Source organism: Bombina bombina, chromosome 2, assembly GCF_027579735.1.
Source record: "Bombina bombina isolate aBomBom1 chromosome 2, aBomBom1.pri, whole genome shotgun sequence".
NCBI classification, from domain to species: Eukaryota; Metazoa; Chordata; class Amphibia; order Anura; family Bombinatoridae; genus Bombina; species Bombina bombina.
The window spans coordinates 1,102,721,622-1,102,748,880 of record NC_069500.1 but is presented as its reverse complement, the minus strand read 5'-3'; the positions used below and the strand labels follow the sequence as shown (position 1 = coordinate 1,102,748,880).

Below are 27,259 nucleotides of genomic sequence, written 5' to 3'. Positions count from 1 at the left end.
TTAGGGGGCTTAGAGTAGGTGTAATTAGTTTAAAATTGTTGTAATATTTTTCTTATGTTTGTAAATATTTTTTTATTTTTTGTAACTTAGTTCTTTTTTATTTTTTGTACTTTAGTTAGTTTATTTCATTGTAGTTATTTGTAGGAATTGTATTTAATTTATTTATTGATAGTGTAGTGTTAGGTTTAATTGTAGGTAATTGTAGGTATTTTATTTAATTAATTTAATGATAGTATAGTGTTAGGTTTAATTGTAACTTAGGTTAGGATTTATTTTACAGGTAATTTTGTAATTATTTTAACTAGGTAACTATTAAATATTTCTTAACTATTTAATAGCTATTGTACCTGGTTAAAATAATTACAAAGTTGCCTGTCAAATAAATATTAATCCTAAAATAGCTATAATATAATTATAATTTATATTGTAGCTATATTAGGATTTATTTTATAGGTAAGTATTTAGCTTTAAATAGGAATAATTTATTTAATAAGAGATAATTAATTTCGTTAGATGTAAATTATATTTAATTTAGGGGGGTGTTAGTGTTAGGGTTAGACTTAGCTTTAGGGGTTAATACATTTATTAGAATAGCGGTGAGCTCCGGTCGGCAGATTAGGGGTTAATAAGTGTAGGCAGGTGGAGGCGACGTTGAGGGGGGCAGATTAGGGGTTAATAAATATAATATAGGGTCGGCGGTGTTAGGGGCAGCAGCTTAGGGGTACATAAGGATAACGTAGGTAGCGGCGCTTTGCGGTCGGCAGATTAGGGGTTAATTATTGTAGGTAGCTGGCTGCGACGTTGTGGGGGGCAGATTAGGGGTTAATAAATATAATATAGGGTCGGCGGTGTTAGGGGCAGCAGATTAGGGGTACATAAGGATAACGTAGGTGGCGGCGCTTTGCGGTCGGCAGATTAGGGGTTAATAAGTGTAGGTAGGTGGAGGCGACGTTGTGGGGGGCAGGTTAGGGGTTAATAAATATAATACAGGGGTCGGCGGTGTTAGGGGCAGCAGATTAGGGGTACATAAGTATAACGTAGGTGGCGGTCGGCAGATTAGGGGTTAAAAAAATTTAATCGAGTGGCGGCGATGTGGGGGGACCTCGGTTTAGGGGTACATAGGTAGTTTATGGGTGTTAGTGTACTTTAGAGCACAGTAGTTAAGAGCTTTATAAACCGGCGTTAGCCCAGAAAGCTCTTAACTACTGACTTTTTTCCTGCGGCTGGAGTTTTGTCGTTAGATGTCTAACGCTCACTTCAGCCACGACTCTAAATACCGGAGTTAGAAAGATCCCATTGAAAAGATAGGATACGCAATTGACGTAAGGGGATCTGCGGTATGGAAAAGTTGCGGCTGAAAAGTGAGCGTTAGACCCTATTTTGAGTGACTCCAAATACCGGAGTTAGCCTAAAACCAGCGTTAGGAGCCTCTAACGCTGGTTTTCACGGCTACCGCCAAACTCCAAATCTAGGCCTGTGTTCCTCCTGCAAAAATAGTTCAGGAACTCTGTTCCCATGCGTTCACCGCCCGACTTGACCCCTGGTAGTGGGGTTGAATAGAATGTTTGATACTGCCCCCATAAAATTGTATCCAGTGGAACAAGGCCATTTAATACCAGGAGTTCATTAGTTGACAGCCACCATATGTGTAAAGGGGGATGAGGTTACACTTTTTGGCTTTTTTTCTGCACTTTTAAAGGGACATGAAACCCAATTTTTTTCTGTGATTCAGACAATGCATACATTTTTAAAAAAGTTTCCAATTTACTTCTTTTATAAAATCTGCGTATTTCTCATCATATTTTTTTGTTAAAGGGATACCTAGATAGGTAGTGTGCATGTGTCAGGAGCACTACATGGCAGGAAAAAGTGCTGCCATCTAGTGTTCTTGCAAATGTATAACATTCTTTCAAAACTGCTGCCATATAGTGCTGAAGACACCTGCACTATCTTAACTTTACTTTCCTGCTTTTCAACAAAGAACACAAGTGAGCAAAGAAAATCTGATAATAGAAGTAGATTGGAAAGTTGTTTAAAATTGTACGCGCAATTTGAATCAAGAAATTGCAAAGTTTCATGTTGCTTTAAAGGGACAGTTTACTCACAAATGTTCTCCCCTTTAATTTGTTCCTAATGATCCACTTTACCTGCTGGAGTGTATTACATTGTTTACATGTATTTCCGATACCCTTATATTGGCATTTGAATTTGTTTATTTAGCCTGTGGTGTCCCCACCCATCCTGAAAGTTTTAGGCCTCAAGGCCAAGCTGTGTTAACACAACCAGTAGAAGAAATTACACTCCCAGTGGGGTATAGAAGAGATAAGGTAATACAAATGTTAATTTTCCATTGTTCTCTCCAAATATTGATGATTGGTTTATGGACAGATATAAGATAAAGGTGCATCTGTATGTACACAATGTGATAAAGTAATGAGATCTGATTATATCTACAACCTCAACCCATTTTATTAGGTTGTGGCTTGAAAACACAAAATCAGCTAATTCATATACACAAATAAGCCTTAAATTGCAAATCTTATAGATTTTATACTCTGCTGCTGGTAAAAATCTTTTTTATTGGAAACACATTAAGGGGAAAACTATTTTATAGTATACTGTCCCTTTAAGTCCCATTAAAAAGCACAAATATTAGATTTTAAACACACAGGCCAGATTAGAAGTACTACAACTGAAAGTAATCTTTTACACATGCATGATAGTGTGAATATAACAAGTTAATAGTAAAAAGTTATCACCAACGAATCCAGACACACACTAACTTCAGATATTGTGACCGCGCTAACTTCTCCCCATAGACTTCAATTGAAGGGCAACTAAAAAAAACTTATCTCTTGCACGCTAACCCGACACTGCGTTCAACCTACAGCGCTAATCTGACTTGAGTATAAATATTTTACATTCTTATGTTCTTTTATTTTTTTAGTGTATATATGAGTGAAGCAGTTTATATGATAGTGTATATATGAGTGAAGCAGTTCATATGATAGTGTATATATGAGTGAAGCAGTTTATATGATAGTGTATATATGAGTGAAGCAGTTCATATGATAGTGTATATATGAGTGAAGCAGTTTATATGATAGTGTATATATGAGTGAAGCAGTTTATATGATAGTGTATATATGAGTGAAGCAGTTTATTTTAATTTATGTTGTGTTTGGTGCAACCTTAACCCTTTCGCTGCTAAGCCTATTTTCACCCCAGTGCTGAGCCAGTTTTGAGCTTTTTTGTTACCTATATTTAAACACTATTGTAAATCACATTTCAGTGAATGACCCACACAAATAATATATTGGTTTTTTTTAGCAGGCCCCGAAGATTCACAATATACCATTATTACATTTATAATTAATTGCATATAAGATAGCTGCGGCAAAACTGTAAAAAATAATGTATAATTGTTTCTTAGATTTTAGTATATAATACTGAGAATGGCCAAGTGACCACTGCTGTTACTTTGATCACTTACTAAATTGTCATCATGGGTAGCCACATGTGAAATAGGGGCCCATACAAGCTTTTAGGGTTATAATAATATAGATTAGAGAGGCCTCATTGTTCAGTACAGGAATAAAAGCACTTTTTTTCTTGCAAGGTGTTTACTGTTACCACAGTGATCACCTGTCTATACAAACACAATTCATATATATTTTTGAGAAAAGGACATGTCTACTAGAAAATAAACTTTTATTAGGGGCCTCTACACATACCAGATTTTGATAATGACCTGTTCCCAAGCAAGTTTGAAAAAGAGCAGGTGATTATCTTTCAAATGAGGGGTCTTGGAAGTTTGTAGCTGCTATGGGATCTGAAATCGAGAGGATTAAAGAACCTCCCCCCATCCAGCTCCCTTGCAGCTACACTCACACTGAGCTTCCTGATTCTGCCCGCTTTGTGATGTCATCAAGTGCAAACATGGTGACATCCTCTGCACTCCCATAAAGCTTAGGAGTCCTGCCCACTAGGCCACCAACGTTCCCTGACCTGTAGTGAGGGGTATCACTGAAAACAGTCTTTGATTGGCAATCTCCCTGCATGGTGAGAAGGGCTTGTCAATTGCCTACAGAGTAGTGATGTGCATGACAAGAAAGCCTCATTGTGCACATTGAAGGAATTAATTGTATCCCTAATGCAAGGTCTTCAGTTGCATTAACCCAACAAGCACAAATTTAGTTTGCACTTGTGTAGTCGCGTTTATTTTCAACTTGTAGTATGAACGCAAATTAGCGTGGGGGTGATATTGCAATATTGCGCCTGCACTAACGATTGCGCTCCACTTGTAATCTAGCCCACTATGTGCACCTATTTATGTGTCCTTTATGCTGTTGCTTAAAGGGATATTAAACATTATGAAATTATAATATAAAATGTTTAATTATATGTAATTATAAAACTTTGTAATATACTTTAATTATTTATTTTGTCTACTTTTTCTGTAATTGAACTCTGAATTTTTTTTAATTTTTTTTTTAAATGCCACTAAGTTTCTATAAAGTAATGGACGTCGCCATGTCTAAACTAAAGCTTTAAGCTTATCTTACTGTCCTGCTCAAACAATTAGGAACAGATATAAAACAAGCAATAAAACTGACTAATACAAACAAGGTTGTGTGATTCCACAAAACCTTGTTTACACAAACTCTACTTTATTTCTTGGTTTATATATTGTTCTCCACAGAAGACAGTAGTAAATAGAAAACTAGTTCAAACATGGCAGCAGCCATTATTTTATAGAATCTAGAGTATTTATAGAAACTAAACTTTTACACTGACATCATCAATATTTAAACATCCACCAATATAATGGTAAAAAATACAGCTACATATTATTCTAAGGCTAATCTTTGCTTTAAATAAAAACATCATTATGTCTAGAATGCATTTATTGTCCCTTTAAATTCTGTGAAAAGACTTTATTGAATAAGTCCCCCCTATCTCACCGGTTTCTGGTCTCCTCATTTTTATCAGTTTGTTTGTTACTCTATGGCCGCGTTCGGCAAGCGGCTTCAGCGAGCCCAGCGCTCACTTGGTGCGTTCGGGGAACACTTCCAAGCGAGGTGCTGGGCATTCACTGAACGCTCAGATAATGTCACTCCCAGCTTTTCCAGCATGCTGGTAAGACTGGGAGTAAGACAAGCAAGCGTTTGAGTGTCTCAGCTCACTATGACACGTCTTGGGAGTGTTTTCTTAATGCTCCCAAAACAGTGATGTCTTCCCAACGCCACGGCATCCCTCGGGGATTTAACTGACACTGGGTTTTGGCATTTGCCGAATTACTACCAAAAATTTAATGCGCTTATGTACTGACCATAAAATGATACCACTGGTGTGTTCGTTATAAAAAAATCTTATGGTTTAGTTGGATTGATACAAATTAAATATAAGTTGAATTTATAAAATAAAAAATTAATGTAAGAGGATTGATGTAAAAGAATTTGATTTCAAACTATTTTCCACTATTTTTTGAAAAACCTAAGCCTCTATATTAAAATTCTGATAGGGGATCCAAAATAGAGAATCTCTGATTAAAACAATATATCAGAAAAAAAATTAATCAGAAAAAGCCACTGATATGCTTATGCTGATTTCACATAAAAAAGTAAAAAATACACATAAAACATAAAATATAAAATATAAAACACAACCAAAATAACAGCAAAAAAAGAAAATAAATAAAAGTTAAATATGTTGTTAATTTTTGTTGTACCAAATCTATTGAGTCTGATATTTATCCACAAAATATTTGATGCTGGTAATCCAGACCACAGTACCTTAAAAACTGTTAACCAATGATGGGGTTCTGGAAAAACTGTTCAGAATATCTGTTCCCTGGTGTTAGAAAGGTGCTCCCAACGAATTCTGTGAAGCAATTTCCTTTTTGAACGTAGTGCCTCTGCAGTGCAGCCTTGGTCCAGCCAGCTATTCCACCGGTCTTGGCTCAAATGTGATCACATAGAACAGAGAAGAGAAAACAGGCGCACAAGGCACGACTCAAGTGTAAAGATTTTTATTACAATATAACACGCACAAGTAAGAATGCACTTACTAGATAAAAGCAATTATTCTGCATTGAAAAGAAACTCCTGGGATTTTGCAGCTTCTGTTCACAACGGCAAAGATTGTCCGCCTCCTTGCAGCTCCAGTCACAACAATACAGATAGCGGTATTCCGGATCCTCTACCTGGGTGTTAGACAAGCTTTTTGCAATCAGACTTTAAACTGCTTTCCCACAATAGTAGCTTGCCTGACGCGTTTCCCCCGAACTCCGGTCGGGCTTTTTCAAAGGCTGTATAATGTTCAAATGGCTCCTGTTTGTTTTAAAGGCATACCAGCCAATCCGATTGAAGGTGTGTATTTTCTGGCCAATGATAGAAGGGGGTGTGTGTCCACACATATACTGCCCTGGATCTAAGATCACAACAAATGTTACTGCACTAAAATTTCTCAAAGTCCATACTTAAAAATCCATATGTGCAGTTTAAAATGAATTGATAACAAATACATTTAAAGTTCATTTTGATTATTGAAAATAAAAAAATATATATAAAGAAAAAAAATCATATGTAAAGAAAAAGATCAAACTACGGATTGTTAAAAAACGAGTTAGAAAGCAACATTAAGTGAAGCGCTATGATTTCATAGTATAAACGTTAATGTCTTAAATTGATACATACAAATCTTGGGATGTCTGAAAACAACCAAAAAAATATTCGTAGCTATTCATGACTATTGGCTGTTACTAACAAGTTGGCGAAAAAGTTAAGCGGGTGTTTAAGATGCGGTCTATGCAAACAACGATCCAAACAAAAGAAAGGAGTTCATTTTGGGTGCTCTGAATCTAATATATCTTATTTCCTAAAACTAACAAGGAGAGGTAGATAGTTGGTAGAACCCTAGCTAAAACGTCTACAATCAACCATTGCTGGTTTAAATTTGTAACGAATATGCATAAACTCCTTAATACGTGGATTATTTGATATGTAAAAATTTGATATATAAAAAATTTACATGACAATAAAATAGCTTTGTATAAACTTCAATATTAAAAACCTAGTTGTTAGTTACTGCAAATAAATAGTTTTAATTTAAAGTTTACTGCAAATATTTCCAAAGAACAAATAGAGTTTTTAGATTTAATTTTTTTTAAAGACCATCAAGGCAAAATAGCTGTCAAGAATTACAGGAAGAACACTGATTGTAATAGTTTTATCCAAGCAAAAAGCGCCCATAAAAATAGTTGGATTAATAACGTTCCTCAAAGCCAATTCTTGAGAATCAAGAGGAACTGTACCCATAACTCAGATTATGATATAGAAGCGAGTATATTAGAGAAAAAAATTTTGGACAAAGGATACAATCCAGAAGTACTACAACAAGCCAAAAAGAAAGTAGCGTCTAGGGACAGAAATACTTTTTTTCAAAAGAATAATACAAATGAAAATTCATCAGCAATAGGGACCAATCTGCACAATAATCTAATAAAATCACAGTCTAAGGATTGCAATCCTATAAGGTTTATTACCACCTATAACCAAGGGTCTAAAAAATTAGAGGACATAATTAAAAAACATTGGCCCTTATTGAAATCTGACCCACTCTTTGGTCCACATCTGGAGGACAAACCAACTTTCACATATAAAAAAGGCAGAAGCCTCAAAAATATTTTAGCTCCTAGTAAGTGAATCCTACAGCTGATAATTGGTTAAACAATTGGAAGGGGACAATGAAATGTGGGAAGACGAGATGTAATATGTGCAAACACATAAATAGAGAACCCACCTTCCACAACAGCCAATCTACAGAAACATTTAATATTGATTTTAAAAGTAATTGTGACTCAATATATGTTGTATACCTTCAAGAATGTGGGTGCGGCCTCCTCTATGTAGGCCACACGAAAAGGAAAATAAGACGTAGGACAAATGAATACATATAATATTAAAGAAAAAATGGATAACCATAGTGTTCCGAAACATTTTTTAGAATGCCACGGAAGCAACCCCAGCTCCTTAAAAGTACAAGTAATAGATCATGTACCTCACACAAAACCAAATAGACTTTTGGAACTGAGAAAGTTGGAAACTAAGTGGATCTACAAGCTAGAAACATTACAACATTTAGGATTAAATATAGATATTGATGTGGCAGCATTTTTATAGGTCTCTATAGGTTTTTATAGGTTTATGTAGGTTTTTATAATTTTTTTATTTTAACCAACCAATTTTTTAAAAATAACATTTTTCATTAAATCTTTATGTAGATTTCCAAGGATTATTTATGGAATGTAGAAATAAAGCATAAAGATTACATACAGGTTTTAGTTTTTTTTTATAGGTCGTTTCAGGTTTCTATAGATTTGCATGAATCTATTCTATCAATTTTTTTTATTTTTTTTTAATTAAACCTTCTATGTAGATGTTTTAAAGATTATTTATAAAACATAGAAATAAAGCATAATAATTATATAGAGGCTTTATAATCAGTGTAGATAATAATAATGCTATTCATTGCCGAACTGTCTTTTTTCCCTTTCATGAATTCTAGAATCAGTGAATTCGAATTTTCAATTGGAATATTTAATATTGACTACATTCATTATGATAACATCAACTAAGTTTTTAATATTGAAGTTTATACAAAGCTATTTTATTGTCATGTAAATTTTTTATATATCAAATTTTTACATATCAAATAATACATGTATTAAGGAGTTTATGCATATTCGTTACAAATTTAAACCAGCAATGGTTGATTGTAGACGTTTTAGCTACGGTTCTACCAACTATCTACCTCTCCTTGTTAGTTTTAGGAAATAAGATATATTAGATTCAGAGCTCCCAAAATGAACTCCTTTCTTTTGTTTGGATCGTTGTTTGCATAGACCGCATCTTAAACACCCGCTTAACTTTTTCGCCAACTTGTTAGTAACAGCCAATAGTCATGAATAGCTACGAATATTTTTTTGGTTGTTTTCAGACATCCCAAGATTTGTATGTATCAATTTAAGACATTAATGTTTATACTATGAACTCATAGCGCTTCACTTAATGTTGCTTTCTAACTCGTTTTTCAATCCGTAGTTTGATCTTTTTCTTTACATATGATTTTTTTTCTTTATATATATTTTTTTATTTTCAATAATCAAAATGAACTTTAAATGTATTTGTTATCAATTCATTTTAAACTGCACATATGGATTTTTAAGTATGGACTTTGAGAAATTTTAGTGCAGTAACATTTGTTGCTATCTTAGATCCAGGGCAGTATATGTGTGGACACACACCCCCTTCTATCATTGGCCAGAAAATACACACCTTCAATCGGATTGGCTGGTATGCCTTTAAAACAAACAGGAGCCATTTGAACATTATACAGCCTTTGAAAAAGCCCGACCGGAGTTCGGGGGAAACGCGTCAGGCAAGCTACTATTGTGGGAAAGCAGTTTAAAGTCTGATTGCAAAAAGCTTGTCTAACACCCAGGTAGAGGATCCGGAATACCGCTATCTGTATTGTTGTGACTGGAGCTGCAAGGAGGCGGACAATCTTTGCCGTTGTGAACAGAAGCTGCAAAATCCCAGGAGTTTCTTTTCAATGCAGAATAATTGCTTTTATCTAGTAAGTGCATTCTTACTTGTGCGTGTTATATTGTAATAAAAATCTTTACACTTGAGTCGTGCCTTGTGCGCCTGTTTTCTCTTCTCTGTTGTATGGCATTTGCCGAATGTGAACTATGAAGCTGATTCATTAATAAGGGAGATATAAGTGAAGTTTAATGAAAGAGCTGATATGAATTACATATTGTTTATATGTTTGCACTTCTGAGTATATTTCCATCTAAAGGGGAGGAGAGTCCACAGCTTCATTCATTACTTGTGGGAAATACGAACCTGGCCACCAGTAGGAGGCAAAGACACCCCAGCCAAAGGCTTAAATACCTCCCCCACTTCCCTCATCCCCCAGTCATTCTTTGCCTTTCGTCACAGGAGGTTGGCAGTGAAGTGTTGGAAGATTCGGAGTAGTCTCTTATGGAGGGTAGTACTCTTCAAATGGGACTGGAGTTTTAAATAGTCCTGTCAGCCTCTAAGTGAGAGCTTGGGTGAAAGTTAGAGTCCGTAGATACAGGTAGAGTCTTTCTGCGAAACCATCCCGACTCATATTAACAGCTCCACAAGCAATCAGCGTTGACGAGTTTCGCTGTCTGCTTCCCACACTCAAGTCCATGTCAGGAGTGATGCTACTACACTGTCACACTTGAGAAGCCGTGTTCCTGTTCCATGACGTAGATTCTAGTAAGATGGTTTAATTTTTATACACATAATGACAACGCAGAAGACAGGGTCACAGTGTGATGCCTTTTTATCTTTATAGAATCAAGGGTTAACATCCCTAGTGAGGGGATTATTGAACAGGGAGGGTTTATACATAATATTGTTTATTGTTTCATTGCTGCGTTATGTGTGAGATGAGGCTCTGGAAATAGGTGAACTTAAGTTTCCTTCCGGGAGTATTGCATTGCTGTTTTTGGCGCGTTTTCTCCCTAGTGCAGGGGCCGTCCTGTGAGGCATTCCTGCTGTCCGGGTGTGGCCTATTTTACTTCCTTGCTGGACTGACCGTGCGGGAGACGTAACGGTTTCTGTGGTCCTGGTCCTAGGAGGTGGTGAGTGTCCCGGGCATTGGAGGTTATAAAGGTGCCATTGTTTATATTTTATTCTAATCAATAGCAAAGCAGCAAGCTATGGAGGACTCTAGTCCATAACAAAGCCACAAGCCATGGAGGACTCCCTCTTTAACTAAGTCTAGTACCTGTGTTTAATGTGAGGAGGTTCCGGTATATCCACCTGCTCTACTATGTTCCCCTTGCCTTGCTTGATAAGGCCTCGGCTTCTCGAAAGAAAAGCATGTCTAGTACTACTGAGCCATCCACCTCTGAAGGCTCCCTGTCCCGTGAGGTGCGTCCCCTACATTCATCTCCGAGTACACATGCAGCTCCCCAGGGCATGCCTATATCTCCTTCGGGGGAAATCCGTTGGACATCAGACTTTGCGGATCAACTGTAAAGGGCGGTCTCGAAGGTGATTAGTGCCTTACCACGTTCTGGTAAGCGCAAGCGTAGGGAAAAATATGGCGATCTAGCCCATGAGTCATATACTCCTATGGATATCTCAGAAAGGTTATCCGGTAGCGAGGACGACTCTGACTCTTAAGAGGACATTCCTTCTGGGTCGGAATCCATGTCATCTAATGCTCTGTCTGCAGTGGAGTCTGGCTTTAGGTTTAGGATGGAAAATTTACGCTTTTTGCTGAAGCAGGTGCTTGCTACTCTCGAGGTTCCGGAACTGAAACTACTGGAGGAACCTTCAATTCCTAAGCTTGATAAAGTGTATGAGGACAGGGTGATACCTCAGACCTTCCCGGTTCCTGTTAAGATGGCTAACATTATTAAGAATTAATGAGACAGATTAAGTTTTTCATTTTTCCCTTCTTCTTCCTTTAAGAAACTGTTCCCCATTCCGGACTCTCAGCACGAGATGTGGGGGACCGTCCCTAAGGTGTATGGTGCTATCTCTACGCTCAACAAGCGAACAACAATTCCTCTTGAAGATAGTTCGTCGTTCAAGGTGCCTATGGATAAAAAGTAAAAAAACATGTTGAGGAAGATGTTTCAACACACAGGGTTTGTTTATCAGCCGGCAGCGGTGGTAGCGGCGGTTGCCGGAGCTGCGTCATATTGGTGCAAATCTCTGTCTGATATGGTCAAGACGGAGACTCCCCTCGACAAAATACAGGAGAGAATTAAGGCCTTGAAGGTAGCTAATTCTTTTATTTGTGATGCCAATATGCAAATTATTCACCTGAATGCTAACATTTCAGGGTTTTCTGTACTAGCCCGCAGGGCTCTGTGGCTAAAGTCGCAGTCTGCGGACATAACCTCTAAGTCCAGACTGTTATCCTTTCCCTTTCAGGGAAAGATCATGTTTGGTCCAGGACTGGACTCAATCGTATCCACGGTGACGGGAGGCAAGGGTGCTTTCCTACCCCAGGATAAGAAGGTTAAACCTAAGGGATCTACTTTTTGTCCCTTTCGTGTGTATAAGGCCCAAAGCCAGAAGCCCACCACGAAAGCGGATCAGTCCAAGGGTACTTGGAAGACAGCTCAGTCTTGGAACAAGTCCAAGCAGAACAAGAAGCCTGCTGAGACAAAGTCGGCATGAAGGGGGGTCTCCAGACCAAGTAGGGGGCAGATTATCTCTCTTTTCAGAGTCCTGGTTGCAGGACGTTCAGGACCCTTGGGTTATGGAGGTTGTCACACAAAGGATAAAGGCTAGGGTTCAGAACTCATCCACCCAGGGACAGATTCCTCCTGTCAAATCTGTCTTCCAGACCAGAAAAGAGAGAAGCCTTTCTAGACTGTGTGAGGGATCTCTCTTCTCTCTGAGTTATTGTACCAGTACCCCAAGCAGATAGGGGTCTAGGGTACTATTCAAACCTTTTCGTGGTCCCAAAGAAGGAGGGCACATTCTGCCTGATTCTAGACCTAAAATGTTTAAACCAGTTTCTGGCTGTCCCATGATTCAAAATGGAAACGATCAGATCTATTCTGCTCCTAGTTCAAGAGGGTCAGTTCATGACGACAATAGACTTGAAGGATGCCTACCTTCATGTGCCAATCCACAGGGATCACTTCAGGTTCCTGAGATTTGCATTTCTGGACCAACGTTTCCAATTTGTTTCCCTTCCCTTTGGTCTGGCGACGGTCCCGAGAGTCTTCATGAAGGTTCTGGGGGTGCTGCTTGCAGTAGCCAGGTCCAGGGGCATTGCTGTGGCACCCTACCTGGACTATATCCTAGTCAAGGTGCCATCGTTCAGCCTCGCAGAGGACCACTCGTTGGCCCTTCTGCTTTTGCTCCAATCTCACGGTTGGAAGATAAACTCAGGAAAGAGCTCCCTGATTCCCAGCAACAGGGTGGAATTCCTGGGAACAATAATAGATTCTATATCTCACAGATCAGCGACGCAGGAAGATTGTGTCCACCTGTCTTGCCCTTCAGTCCTACTCCAGTCCCTCTGTGGCTCAGAGTATGGAAGTGATCGGGTTCATGGTATCCAGCATCGATATCATTCCATTCACCAGGTTCCATCTCAGACCTCTTCAGTTGTGCATGTTGAGACAGTGGAACGGCAATCATACAGATCTATCCCAACAGATTTCTCTGGACGATCGGACAAGGGACTCCCTCTCTTTGTGGATCCGTCCGGAACAACTGTCTCAAGGGACATACTTTCTGAGACAGTCCTGGGAGATTGCAACCACGGACGTGAGTCTGGCAGTATGGGGAGCTGTTTGGGGTGCCAGGATAGCACAGGGAAGATGGTCTCAAGAAGAGTCTTTCCTCCCAATTAATATTCTGGAACTTCAAGCGATCTACAATGCTCTGAAGGCATGGCCTCTTCTGGTGTCGTTCAGCTTCATCAGATTCCAGACAGACAACATTACCTTGGTGGCTTACATCAACCATCGGGGGGGGGGGGGGGAAGAGAAGCTCCCTAGCGATGAGGGAGGTTTCTCGGATTTTGGAATGGGCAGAGTTCCACAACTGCTCTATCTCAGCAATCCACATTCTGGGTGTGGACAACAGGGAAGCGGATTTTCTCAGCAGACAATCCTTCCACCCGGGGGAATGGTCTCTCCACCCCGAGGTGTTAGCGGAGATTTGTCACAAATGGGGGACTCCGGTGATAGCTCTAATGGCGTCCAGACTCAATTGCAAGCTACCCAGATACGGGTCGCGGTCCAGGGATCCCCAGGCAGAGCTGATAGATGCCTTGGCAGTACCTTGGGGGTTCAACCTAGTTTACATTTTTCCACCATTGCCACTTCTACCTCGTGTAGTGGCCCACATCAAGCAGGAGCAAGCTTCGGCTATTCTGATTGCTCCATCCTGGCTGCGGAGGATGTGGTTTGTGGATCTGGTAGGGATGTCATCGTCTCCTCCATGGAGGAGGACTAGAGAAAGGGCATGCCGCCAGTTCGTTGAAGGGACAGATTTTGGCATTGTCTGTTCTGTTACACAAGAGGCTTGATGAGCTTCCTGATATACAGCCCTTTGTTCAGGCTTTGTCTAGAATCAGGCCTGTTTTTAGACAATCCGCTCCACCTTGGAGCTTGAACTTGGTTCTGAAGGTGTTGCAGAGGGTTCTGTTTGAACCCATGCACTCTGTTGACATTAAGATTCTTTCTTGGAAAGTTCTATTTCTGTTAGTTATTGCATCGGCACGCAGAGTATCTGAGTTGGCGGCCTCGCAATGTGAGCCTCTTTATCTGGTGTTTCAAGCTGATAAGGCTGTTCTTCGCACTGGTTTGGGATTCCTTCCCAAAGTTGTGTCTATCCGTAACATAAATCAGGAAATCGTTTTTCCTTCTTTATGTTCTAACCCCTCTTCTCCTAAGGAGAGGTTACTTCATAATTTGGATGTGGTTCGAGCTTTAAAGTTCTATCTTCAGGCTACCAAGGATTTCAGACAGACTATATCTCTCTTTGTGGGGTATTCAGGGAAATGCAGGGGGCAGAAAGCCTCTGCAACTTCTTTGTCCTTTTGGTTGATGAGCATGATTTGCTTAGACTACAAGACAGCGGGACATAAGCCTCCTCAGAGGATTACGGCTCATTCTTCGTGGGCCTTCAAGAATGAGGCCTCTATGGAGCAGATTTGTAAGGCGGCTGCCTGGTCCTCCTTACATACCTTTACAAAATTTTACAAGTTTGACATTTTTGCTTCGGCGGAAGCAGTTTTTGGGAGAAAGGTTTTACAGGCTGTGGTGCCCTCAGATTAGGGTCCGCTTCTTGCCCTCCTGTTTTCATTCAGTGTCCTCTAGAGCTTGGGTATTTGTTACCACAAGTAATGAATGAAGCTGTGGACTCTCCTCCCCTTTAGATGGATAATATAAATTATGCTTACCTGATAATTTCATTTCCGTGGTGGGAAGGAGAGTCCATGGCTCCCGCCCGTTGCTCCGGTTGGCGGACCTAAATTTAGTTTTTGTGGCACCATTTATACCCTGATATTTCTCCTACTGTTCCTTGTTCCCTCAGCAGAATGACTGGGGGATGAGGGAAGTGGGGGAGGTATTTAAGCCTTTGGCTGGGGTGTCTTTGCCTCCTCCTGGTGGCCAGGTTCTTATTTCCCACAAGAAATGAATGAAGCCGTGGACTCTCCTCCCCACGATGGAAATGAAGTTATCAGGTAAGCATAATTTATATTTTTGTTTGCTGTGTTACATTTCTCAATAGACAGTAAGTTAATTATTTTTATTTTTTTTGCAGGTAAACGTTTGTCCACTTTGGAAGAAGAAAATAAGTTTTATGTGGATAAGAGGTAAGGTCACTATCTGCAATTAACGCAACTACTGCCACTAGGTGGCTCTTGTTCCTAATCTACGCTGAGAGAGTCACTTCCCAAACACAGACTAGCAAGACATAGAATTTTTCTAATGACTTGTTCCTTGGGTTAACACAATGGCCAGTTATTTGAAGGGCCATAAAATAATAATAGTTGGCTACATTCATATGATAGTCCTTTTTAACAAGGAATAAGGATTTATTTATATTAGTTTTTTTGCATAGAAGACACAAGAGGCTGAATGAGTGTAATATATATAATATCATTAATAAATCTTATGGAATATATTACATTTAGTGCTGCCAGGTGACCCGTATTCAGCCAAAGGGGCCGATTTAACATTGTGCAGGCGGACATGATCCGCTGTAGCGGATCATGTCCGCCGTACATAGATAAATGCCGACAGCATATGCTGTCAGCATTTATCATTGCACAAGCATTTGCTGTGTCAGTTACTAGCAGCTAAAATTACTCATTTGTTGCTGGCAGCCATAAGGATAAAATTACTGCTCAGTTGTAAAAATAATATAGGTGGATGTTTCAAGGGTGAGGGCTCAGTTAGTGCTTTTAAAGAAGAGAAAAATGCAGCCATACACAACAAGAGCTGCACATCTCTTGTGACAGATGCTAGAGACTATAAGAATAACAATCAATTTCACTTTAGAGCTGTACCCACAAGAAGATAGACTACCTTACTCATGAACTATATAGAACGGCAGTAACACTACATGATGACAGACTATAGAGATATACACACTACCTAATAGACTGTGTTTCTGAATGACTTTAGAAATGTACAACCTTTGTATAAGGGCAGTGTAAACGATAAATCATATGCATAATGAACAAATGCATGATAAAAAGACAATGCAATAGCACTTTGTCTGAACTTCAAATAAGCTGTAGATATTTTTCTGGCAAATTTCAAAGTTATGTCTATTTCCACTCCTCCTTGTATCATGTGACAGCCATCAGCCAATCACAAATGCATATACATATATGCTGTGAATTCTTGCACAGGCTCAGTAGGAGCTGGTGACTCCAAAAGTGTAAATATAAAAAGACTGTGTATATTTTGTTAATGGAAGTAAATTGGAAAATTGCTGCGCTGTCTGAATCATTTAAAGGGACACTGAACCCAAATTTTTTCTATCGTGATTCAGATAGAGCATGCAATTTTAAGCAACTTTCTAATTTACTTTTATTATCAAATTCTTTTCATTCTCTTGGTATCTTTATTTGAAATGCAAGAATGTAAGTTTATATGTCGGCCCATTTTTGGTGAACACACTGTGTTGTTCTTACTGATTGTTGGGTAAATTCATCTACCAATAAACAAGTGCTTTTCATGGTTCTGAACAAAAAAATAACTTAGATGCCTTCTTTTTCAAATAAAGAAAGCAAGAGAACGAAGAAAAATTGATAATAGGAGTAAATTAGAAAGTTGTTTAAAATTGCATGCTCTATCTGAATCACAAAATAAATAAATTTGGGTTTAGTGTCCCTTTAAGTTTAAATTTGACTTGAGTGTCCCTTTAAATAGGAAGAACAGAACTAACTGAAGCAGGGAGAGGAGGGTTATATAGCAGTGGAGCCTGTTCAGATATGACCAAGGGGATAATACTGGCATATAAAAGAAAAACAATATATACTTTTGCCTGAGGAGTGTACTGAAATGATTATGCAGGATTGTGTACCATCCTAATGGACAGTAATAAAATGGATATCATCCAACAGAATATTATTTTCTAAATTCCAATACTAAATATCTTGCCACTATACTAGTTATGAAATGTGCTGCTGATTCATTAACTATTTTTCGACATTTATTCAATGTTTCCATCCCATCCTGCTCATTTTGAAAATGAATGCAAAGGTTAGGGTATATGAAATTTAGCACTTCTCAATAAATGCAAAGGCAGTATCACAGAGATACACACAAAAAGAACTATGATTTAGCCTCAGTACACACTTGGAAATCAGAAATGCAAACAAAATCATGTAGAGCAAAGAAAAATATGAACCATACAATTTCAAAGCTATAAAATGGAGAAGTCCTATGAGAATAATAATACATCTCTGGAACATACTCATTGTTCCTAACCTCATAGGGACTTGGTGGGAGCTATACATAAATGCACTTTTAACATTAAAATTTGCCAACACATAATGAAGCAGTTATTAAATAGAAACTGCAAACATAATTGCCGGATGTCCAAATATCTCTATGCAGGATATCTGCATACTAGAGTGTTTAGGTGAAAACCATTTAACCTGAGTATATGATGTACTGTCTGCTTTCCTATATGACATAATATAAAATGTATAACTGCTGAGGAACTTTTGAAAAGTCTAGATAGCTCAGGGGATAGAGTTTGTCACTGTAATCCTTAAAAGGACAGTATACTGTAAAATTGTTTTTATATTATTGTATTTTCAATTACTTTTTATATCAGCTGCAGAGTATAAAATGTATGAGAAATTGCATTTTCAGGTTTATTTGTGTATATGAAGCAGCTGCTTTTGTGTTTGTAAACCATAGCCTATTACAATGGGTTGAGTTTCAGGTAATATCAGATCTCATAATATTTTCACTTTGTGTACACACACTTGCTTCCTTATCTTATATTTGTCTGAAAAAACGAAGCTCAATACATAGAGAGAACAATGGAAAATTATCATGTTATTACTTAACTATGCTGCACCCCACTGGGAGTGTAATTTCTTCTGCTGGTTGTGTTCTTAGGCTATTCAATAGCAGAGAATCCAGTATAAAAACTATTTGTGTGCATTGGGTAGCGTGCCTATTACAAGTTGAAAATAAAAAGTTTTTGTTTGCACTAACCCGATGCACGCTAAAAGTTAGAAAATTGCAACCATGTTAACGTTTCCTTGTATACTTCGATGGAGTGGGGGGCAAACACCCAACAAGTCGCACAAACCCAATCGCATTTTTTTCAAGTGCATTAACTAGACATGAAATATTCTCATTCTAATGTTCTTCATTCATTTCTTTCATGGTGGTCAAAATGTATGTAGTGAGACAGCAACCTCTTGGGTTTGCGCACGTAGGACAGGGACTCTGCAATAATCCCTTGGATTCCACAACAAACAACAAATGTCCACAGCGCTTCTTAGATTTCCTCAAGTGTCTTTATTGGTTACACAGACATCCAAAATGATAAGCGACGTTTCGGGTGACAACCCTTACTCATGCTTTAGGTAAAGCATGAGTAAGGGTTGTCACCCGAAACGTCGCTTATCATTTTGGATGTCTGTGTAACCAATAAAGACACTTGAGGAAATCTAAGAAGCGCTGTGGACATTTGTTGTCTTTCATGGTGGTGAGAGTCCACGATCCATTACCCCTGGGAATTACTCTTCTCTATCTCTAGGAGGAGGCAAAGATTCCCAAACCCCAAGAGCCTTATTAACCCCCTCCCATCTCACACATACCTCAGTCTAATTTATAGCCAAGGAAAGAAAGGTAAGAAAAAGGAATAAGAGACATAAAAGGAGAATAAAAAATGTGTTAAAGAAAAAAATTAACCCCAAAAAACATAAGGGTGGGGTTTTGTAGACTCTCACCACCATGAAAAATTTTTTTTTATCAGGTAAGCATAAATTATGTTTTCTTTCATACAGATGGTGAGAGTCCACCATATATTACTTGTGAATTAATACCCAAGCTGCAGAGTCCACGTGTAATAACATAAAGGGAGGGATTTAAAAACATCCGCCTAGATCACGAATTTTGTCGGCAAAGCTGTGCGGTGCTAACGAGCCTTTTTTTTCTAACACTACCTTAAGCCAACGCTGGTATTACAGGTTTTTTTAAACCTGGCATTAGCTGCAAAAAGGTGAGCGTAGAGCAGAATTTAGCTCCACATCTCACTTTGATACCAGCGTTGCTTACGGTAGAGGTAAGCTGGCTAAACGTGCTCGTACAAGATTTCCCCATAGGAAATAATGGGGCTGAGCTGGCTGAAAAAAAACCTAACACCTGCAAAAAAGCAGCGTCCAGCTTCTAACGCAGCCCAATTGTTTCCTATGGGGAACGAAAAAATATGTCTGCACCTAAGACCCTAACATGAACCCTGAGTCTAAGCACCCCTAATCTTACACTTATTAACCCCTAATCTGCCGCCCCCGACATCGTCGCCACCTGTATTATACTTATAAACCCCTAATCTGCTGCCCCCAACATCGCCGACACATACATTATAGTTATTAACCCCTAATCTGCCCCCCAACGTTGCCGCAACTATATTAAATTAATTAACCTCTAATCTGCCGCCGCCGCCAACGTCGCCGCCACTATAATAAAGTTATTAACCCCTAAACCTAAGTCTAACCCTAACCCTAACACCCCCCCTAATTTAAATATAATTTAAATACATCTAAATAAAATAACTACAATTAAATAAATTATTCCTATTTAAAACTAAATACTTACCTATAAAATAAACCATAGGATAGCTACAATATAACTAATAGTTACATTGTAGCTATCTCAGGGTTTATTTTTATTTTACAGGCAACTTTGTATTTATTTTAACTAGGTACAATAGTTATTAAATAGTTATTAACTATTTAATAGTACCTAGCTAAAATAAGTACAAAATTACCTGTAAAATAAATCCTAACCTAAGTTACAATTACACCTAACACTACACTATAATTAAACGAATTACCTAAACTACCTACAATTAATTACAATTAAATTCTATAAACTAAATTATGGAAAAAAAACACTAAATTACAGAAAAAACAAACAAACAAGAAGTTTAAACTAATTACACCTAATCTAAGCCCCCTAATAAAATAAAAAAGCCCCCCAAAATAATAAAATGCCCTACCTTATACTAAATTACAAATAGCCCTTAAAAGGGTTTTTTTGCGGGCATTGCCCCAAAGTAATCAGCTCTTTTACCTGTAAAAAAAGAATACAATACCCCCCCCCAACATTACAACCCACCACCCACACACCACTACTCTAAAACCCACCCAATACCCCCTTAAAAAAACCTAACACTACCCCATTGAAAATCACCCTACCTTGAGCCGTCTTCACCCAGCCGGGCACAAGTGGTCATCCGATCCATCCTGAAGTGTTTATCTGATGGGGCAGAAGAGGACATCCAGACCGGCAGAAGTCTTCATCCTATCCGGGCAGAAGAGGACATCCGGACCGGGAGAAGGCTTCATCCAAGCGGCATTTTCTATCTTCATCCATCCGACGAGGAGCGACTCCATCTTGAAGACATCCGGTGCGGAGCATCCTTCCAGCACGACGACTAACGACAAATGACGGTTCCTTTAAATGACGTCATCCAAGATGGCGTCCCTCGAATTCCGATTGGCTGATAGGATTTTATCAGCCAATCGGAATTAAGGTAGGAAAAATCTGATTGGTTGATTTAATCTACTTGTGCCCGGCTGGGTGAAGACGGCTCAAGGTAGGGTGATCTTCAATGGGGTAGTGTTAGTTTTTTTTAAGGGGTATTGGGTGGGTTTTAGAGTAGGGGTGTGTAGGTAGTTTAGATAATTTATTTAATGATAGTGTAGTGTTAGATGTAATTGTAACTTAGGTTAGGATTTATTTTACAGGTAATTTTGTTCTTATTTTAGCTAGATTGTTATTAAATAGTTAATAACTATTTAATAACTATTGTACCTAGTTAAAATAAATACAAAGTTGCCTGTAAAATAAAAATACATCCTAAAATAGCTACAATGTAATTATTAATTATATTGTAGCTATCTTAGGGCTTATTTTACAGGTAAGTATTTAGTTTTAAATAGGAATAATTTATTTAATTTTGTTAAATTAATTTCCTTTAATTTAAATTAGGGGTTAATTAAATTGAACTAGTGTTTGCGAGGCGGGAGTGCGGTGGTTTAGGGGTTAATAATTTATTAAAGTGGCGGCGGATTAGGGGTTAATAATTGTAGGCAGGTGGCGGCGACGTGGGGGGGCAGATTAGGGGTTAATAAATATAATGTAGGTGTCTGCGATGTTAGGGGCAGCAGATTAGGGGTTCATAGGTATAATGTAGGTGGCGGCGATGTCCGGTCGGCAGATTAGGGGTTAAAATAATTTATTATAGTGTTTGCGATGTGGGGGGGCCTCGGTTTAGGGGTTAATAGGTAGTTTATGGGTGTTTGTGTACTTTATATCACTTTAGTTAAGAGCTTTATATTCTGGCGTTAGCCCATAAAACTCTTAACTACTGACTTTTATATGCGGTAGAAGTCTTGCCAGGAGAGGGTCTACCGCTCACTTCTTCCAAGACTCGTAATACCGGCGTTATGCAAGTCCCATTAAAAAGATAGGATACGCAGTTGATGCAAGGGGATTTGCGGTAGCCTCGAGTCGCGGAAGAAAAGTGAGCAGTACACCTGTACCTGCCAGACTCGTAATACCAGCGGGCGTTAAAAAGCAGCATTAGGGGGGGGGGGAGGCCAATCAAAATAATGGATAAAACCGCATGCCCTATAATTGATCCTATGATATAGAAATGATCACCATAGGCGGTAGAATCAGGAATAAAATGGTTTAGCAGTATAAAATCAGATAAGGAAGGCCATAGCTGTCAATTATTGAGCATGGCGGTAGACCACGGTCAGAGTATTTTAATATCATCATGGTGTTATTAAATGATAACATAGCTTGGGGTTATCTAATTGGATTATTAAAACAGTCAAATTCTGACTTAATTCCTGCTAGACGCCCAAAATGGGCCTCGTTAGTACAAGTGAATGATTGGAATGTATAAAGCTGAACAATAAATAGTAAGAAAATAGGGTTGTATGCCCTGGTTGAGTCATTAGGTAGGAGGGACTGGGTTCAGTGTTCTTTTAATGTATTATGCCATCTTCTCTTGCTACCCATGGAGAGTTTTCTGATCGGTATAAATATGTGAACTTGATGACTGTTTCTTAAATTAGAAATACTGTTCTAACTCTAAAGGGTATCTGATTAGTTTTGATACATCTTTTAGTGTATTAACTTACCCAATATAGCAACAATGTCTTGCATTTAAAAATATGCAGCTTATATACAGCTAAAATATATTATGTCACTTAAATCCTGTATTTGTTGGGCAAGCTTAACAGGCTTTGTTAAGAATATACTAGGGAACTTTTTTTGTTGTTGTTATGAATGGAAATTACCATACTGTTTTCTTGTGATGGCATATAATTTTAATTGTATCATTCCTTGATAGTATGGTGATTTTAGTTATAAGGTACATATAGCAGAATATGAGAGATAATATTTGTGTAATATTGATGCTGTATGTGCTTATATTTATTTGTTTGAACTTGTGTTTCCCTAATAAAAATATATATATATATAAACAAAAAAAAAAAAAGCAGCATTAGGACCTCTTAACGCTGCTTTTTAAGGCTAACGCCAAACTCGTGATCTAGCCGATCTTTTTTCACAGAGAAATTAAATCCACAGGAGAGAAGAGTAATTCCCACCTGTATGAAATAAAGAAAGATAGATAGATTAATTGATTAATAAAAGTATGATGTTTAGAATTTTTTTTGTCAACTGCTAATTATAGCTGAGCACATACTCTGTTGTGTCAATGCTAATCTGCAAGCACTAAATGTGTAAATAAATTGACAGTTATCAGCTGCAACATACTTAAAGGACTTTTCAATGCAGTAGAATTGCATAATTAACTAGGGCATAATAAAAAGACAATTATTTAACACCTACTCTGAATTTATAATAAGCATAGATTTTTTTTCTGACATTGAGGCCCATTTATCAAGCTCCATACAGAGCTTGAAAGGCCGTGTTTCTGGCGAGTCTTCAGACTCGCCAGAAACACCAGTTATGAAGCAGCGGTCTAAAGACTGCTGCTCGATAACCCTGTCCGCCTGCTCTGATGAGGCGGTCAGGAATCACCACAATTCAACCCAATCGAATACGAACGGGTTGATTGACACCACCCTGCTGATGGCCGATTGGCCGTGAGTCAGCAGGGGGCAGCGTTGCACCAACAGCTCTTGTGAGCTGCTGGTGCAATGCTGAATACGGAGAGCGTATTGCTCTCCGCATTCAGCGAGGTCTTGCGGACCTGATCCACACTGTCGGATCAGGTCCGCAAGACCTTTCATAAATAGGCCTCATTGTTTTCTATCCCATTTTTTGGCCCCCTGTATCTTGTGACACACATCAGCCAATCACTGACTAGTAAAAGTATACCCTGTGAACTTGTGTACATGCTCATTTAGATTCTGATCCTCAGAAAGTGTGTATATAATAAGACTGCAAGATGTTATAATGAAAGTAAACTGGAAAGTGTCTTAAAACTGCAGGCTCTATCTGTATAATAAAAGTTCATTTTGACTTGAGTGTCCCTTTAAGCATGTAGAAATGGATTCACAGGATAATACAGCAATTATGGTTGAGGACTCAAAATTAAAAGCTGTATACATCATGGGGTAGATTTATCAAGCAGTGGATGCTGCTTTCTACGCCCGAGGTTTCTGGCTCGCCAGAAACCTAAGTTAAGAAGCAGCGTTTGTAAGGTACGATCGGGATGATTAACACCCCCAGCTAGCAGCCAATTGGTCACGAATGTGCAGGGAGCAGCATTGCACAAGAATTTCACAAGAAATGATTGTGCAATGAATAAATGCTGATAGCGTATACTGTTGGCATTTAGCAATGTCGGGCAGACATGATTTGCTACAGCGAATTGATAAAATGGCCCCCATATCTCTTCCATATATAGATTCTCAGTATATGTGGAATCAATTCATCATATCATATGTGATATGAGAAAAAAAAGTGTTTTGGATTTTCAGTCTAATATAGTAGTAATGGGCATGGGTGTCTAGATTTTTTATTTTTTTTTCCAGGGCTGTTTGCACTAGCAAAAGAGGGAGCTGTGGGCACCTACAACAGGGTTGTTCTTTCCTGTAAGCATCTGCAATAGAGGTTGCTCTCTCCTGTGGGAACTTTCAACAGAGGGAGCTGTCTCCTGTGGGAACCTGTGTTTAGCGGTATAATAATTAGTACTTGGACACATTTAAATATTTTTTTTAAATACTCCTCCTATGTGCATGACAAAGATGCTTAATTCTATCCCAGAGTTTATCACTTTGTAAGTAAGTGTGAGATTGGGACATAAACAAACAGGAAAATATCCATCATAAATAAAATATTGCCAGACTTTTTTTGGTTGGATAAAGGACCATATACGGGCCGAAACGCGTCACCTTGACTCAAAAGTCCTGCCTAACTTTTTTTCGACGGTTGGAAGTGCGTTAGGGGTGTCCCCACCCAATGCCGAGGTTACCAGCTATCGGCCAGGACCTTTTTGTGGGCATTTTCCTCTGGCATCTTCCTGCAGGTTTTTTCATCCTCAGCCCTGCTGTTTCTTCTCTATATCCTAAGAGTGAATCCTCCTAAACAAGGCCTTTTTTTGCCATCTGGGGGAGAGAAGTCACAGCTCTTTTTGGACTGAGTATGTATGATTATATACTATATCTTATAGTATATACTACTTTTAATAATTGTATTTTTTCCTCACTTCAATTTAAATAGATTTTAATCTGTTGCTAATAAAAGTTAACAGTTTTAGAAATGAGGGGCGGAGCCAGCCACGGAAGAGACAAGACGCACATTTCATGGGCTCCTGAAAAACTATTTGATTTAGGGGTATAAATAATACATTTCAGCAAAGTATCTGATCTAAATCCTCATTTGGACAGAGCAACCTATATAAAAACCCATCTGATGAGACTTTTAACATTTGCTACAACATTTATCCGGACCTCAGCCGTTCGCAACGACCATGAGGTAGCCGTGACTGTCGGCCTTACAGATATAGCCTGATATCTGTGGAACTCTGTACTACATATCCAAATATGGAGAACATTTATGTGCAGGTCCTAGTGCTGCTTGACAATTTTACAGAGCAGATGCATAACAGCCTAGATAACCTGCAACCTACAAGCAGCACTGAGACTATCTGTGGAACTCTGTACTACATATCCAAATATGGAGGACATTTATGTGCAGGTCCTAGTGCTGCTTGACAATTTTACAGAGAAGATGCATAACAGCCTAGATAACCTGCAACCAGGGCCGGTGCAAGGATTTTTGGCTACCTAGGCGAGGATACATTTTGCCGCCCCCCCCCCCCCAATACATATCCTCCTATTGCTTGTTTATGACAAAGTGTTAGAGAGATGTGCTAAAAAACCTACATATAACAATTTAATCTATAACTAAAGAAAATATAATTTCCCATTACCACATACAATCGCTGACTGTTAATCTGAAAATCTGCATAACAAATCAAACAGTGGTAGTGCTGTAAAACAAAAATATATCTATCTATATAGATATACATATATTCATAAGCATATCAGTAAGAGAGGTATAATTCAATATAATAAAGTAATTATAGTTCATGTTAAGCAGAAGACATAATAACTATTGTAAAAATACGTGAGTGCAGAGCTAGGTTTAAAAGTGCCTTCTTTTGATGCGTATCACTTTGGCTGTCAAAAAGACATAGCAATTTGTTTCAAACATCTGCCTGGCGGCAAGAGGTCAAAAGAACATTTTGGCTGCACCACTGGTAAATGATGTACAACATTCTTGTAACAACATTAGCATGAGGTATCCATTGCAACCACTCAAATTAACACTAAGCTTAGGGGCTAGTAGATACATTTGAAGGTTGGTGTAATGCTTTTCTGGGAACTTGAAAGAAGTCTTTTATTTTTTTCTTCAAGTACATACGCAGGTTCCAGGTGCCTATTTGCTTTCCCAAAGGAGTTAAGAAGACCCCAGCCCAGTCCTCCCTTACATAGTATATAATAGGGAGCCGAGTTATACCATATGCATTATACCATATGCATTACACCATATGCATTACACCATATGCATAAGTGACATCTATTTTGACAACCTAGATTGCTACTGTGCAGAAAAAAAGTCAGCATAAAGAAATTAAGTAAGGGAAATATTGTACTTCATGTAGAATAATATAGGTAAGACCATTGCTAGTCATCATGCTATGTGTAAGCTGTAAACCTCTCCTGGATTTATGGAAACTGTCCCAAGGGAGCCAAAGGTAGGGAGATAGCTATTAGTATATAATATTCTCTTTACAAATGGTTCCATGTAATGTGTTTAACCCCTGCTGCTGCAAAGACATACAAAAACAGAAGTGTAAGTACACCTCACTGGGCCCCAGGGCAAAGTTATACTGTTGTATGACCTTGCCCTGGGGCCCAGTGAGGTGTACTTACACTTCTGTTTTTTTAATAAAAAGGCCAATATATTTAAATAAAATTAGTCATGACTGAGCCTGTATTTAATTAAATTGTGAGGTTACTAATGTATATAACTAATTTATATAAAATAAGATATATTAAATGAATCTGTAGATTCTTCAATCATACGGTAACATGCACAGTGTTAACACCGAAATACTATATGGCCTTTACTCATAGTGTATGATCAGCCTAAACAAGCTACCCTAGATGACTCTATTGAAATATATATTCCCCTATCTCCTTAATACTAGAGGGGTTTTGTTATTTGCAAAAAATAATATATAAAATTGCAATCTAATTTGATTTATTAAAGGAAATATTTTGTTTTGTTTGCTGAGACAGTATTGTGAACAAAAATAAATATAAAAATAAATATATATAAAAATAAAAGACTTGCCATTAAATAACCAACTATATGTATAAACTGATGCTATTAAGGAGATAGGGGAATATTTCAGTACAGTCATCTAGGTAGCTAGTTTAGGCTGATCATACACTTACATACATTTTATATAATGGA

At 38.2% G+C, this 27,259-nt stretch overlaps 1 protein-coding gene across 2 annotated transcripts in view; it reads left to right on the top strand.

Moving 5' to 3' along the window:
* Positions 1 to 27,259, top strand: part of TMEM154 (transmembrane protein 154) — a 235,483-nt gene that overhangs the window by 150,793 nt on the left and 57,431 nt on the right. The window contains exons 5-6 of one of the 2 annotated variants that reach the window (XM_053703744.1): positions 2,221 to 2,327; positions 15,348 to 15,399. In XM_053703744.1, coding sequence (XP_053559719.1) covers positions 2,221 to 2,327; positions 15,348 to 15,399 — 159 coding nt within the window. The remainder of the gene's footprint in view (positions 1 to 2,220; positions 2,328 to 15,347; positions 15,400 to 27,259) is intronic. The other variant, XM_053703745.1, reaches the window with a different exon arrangement.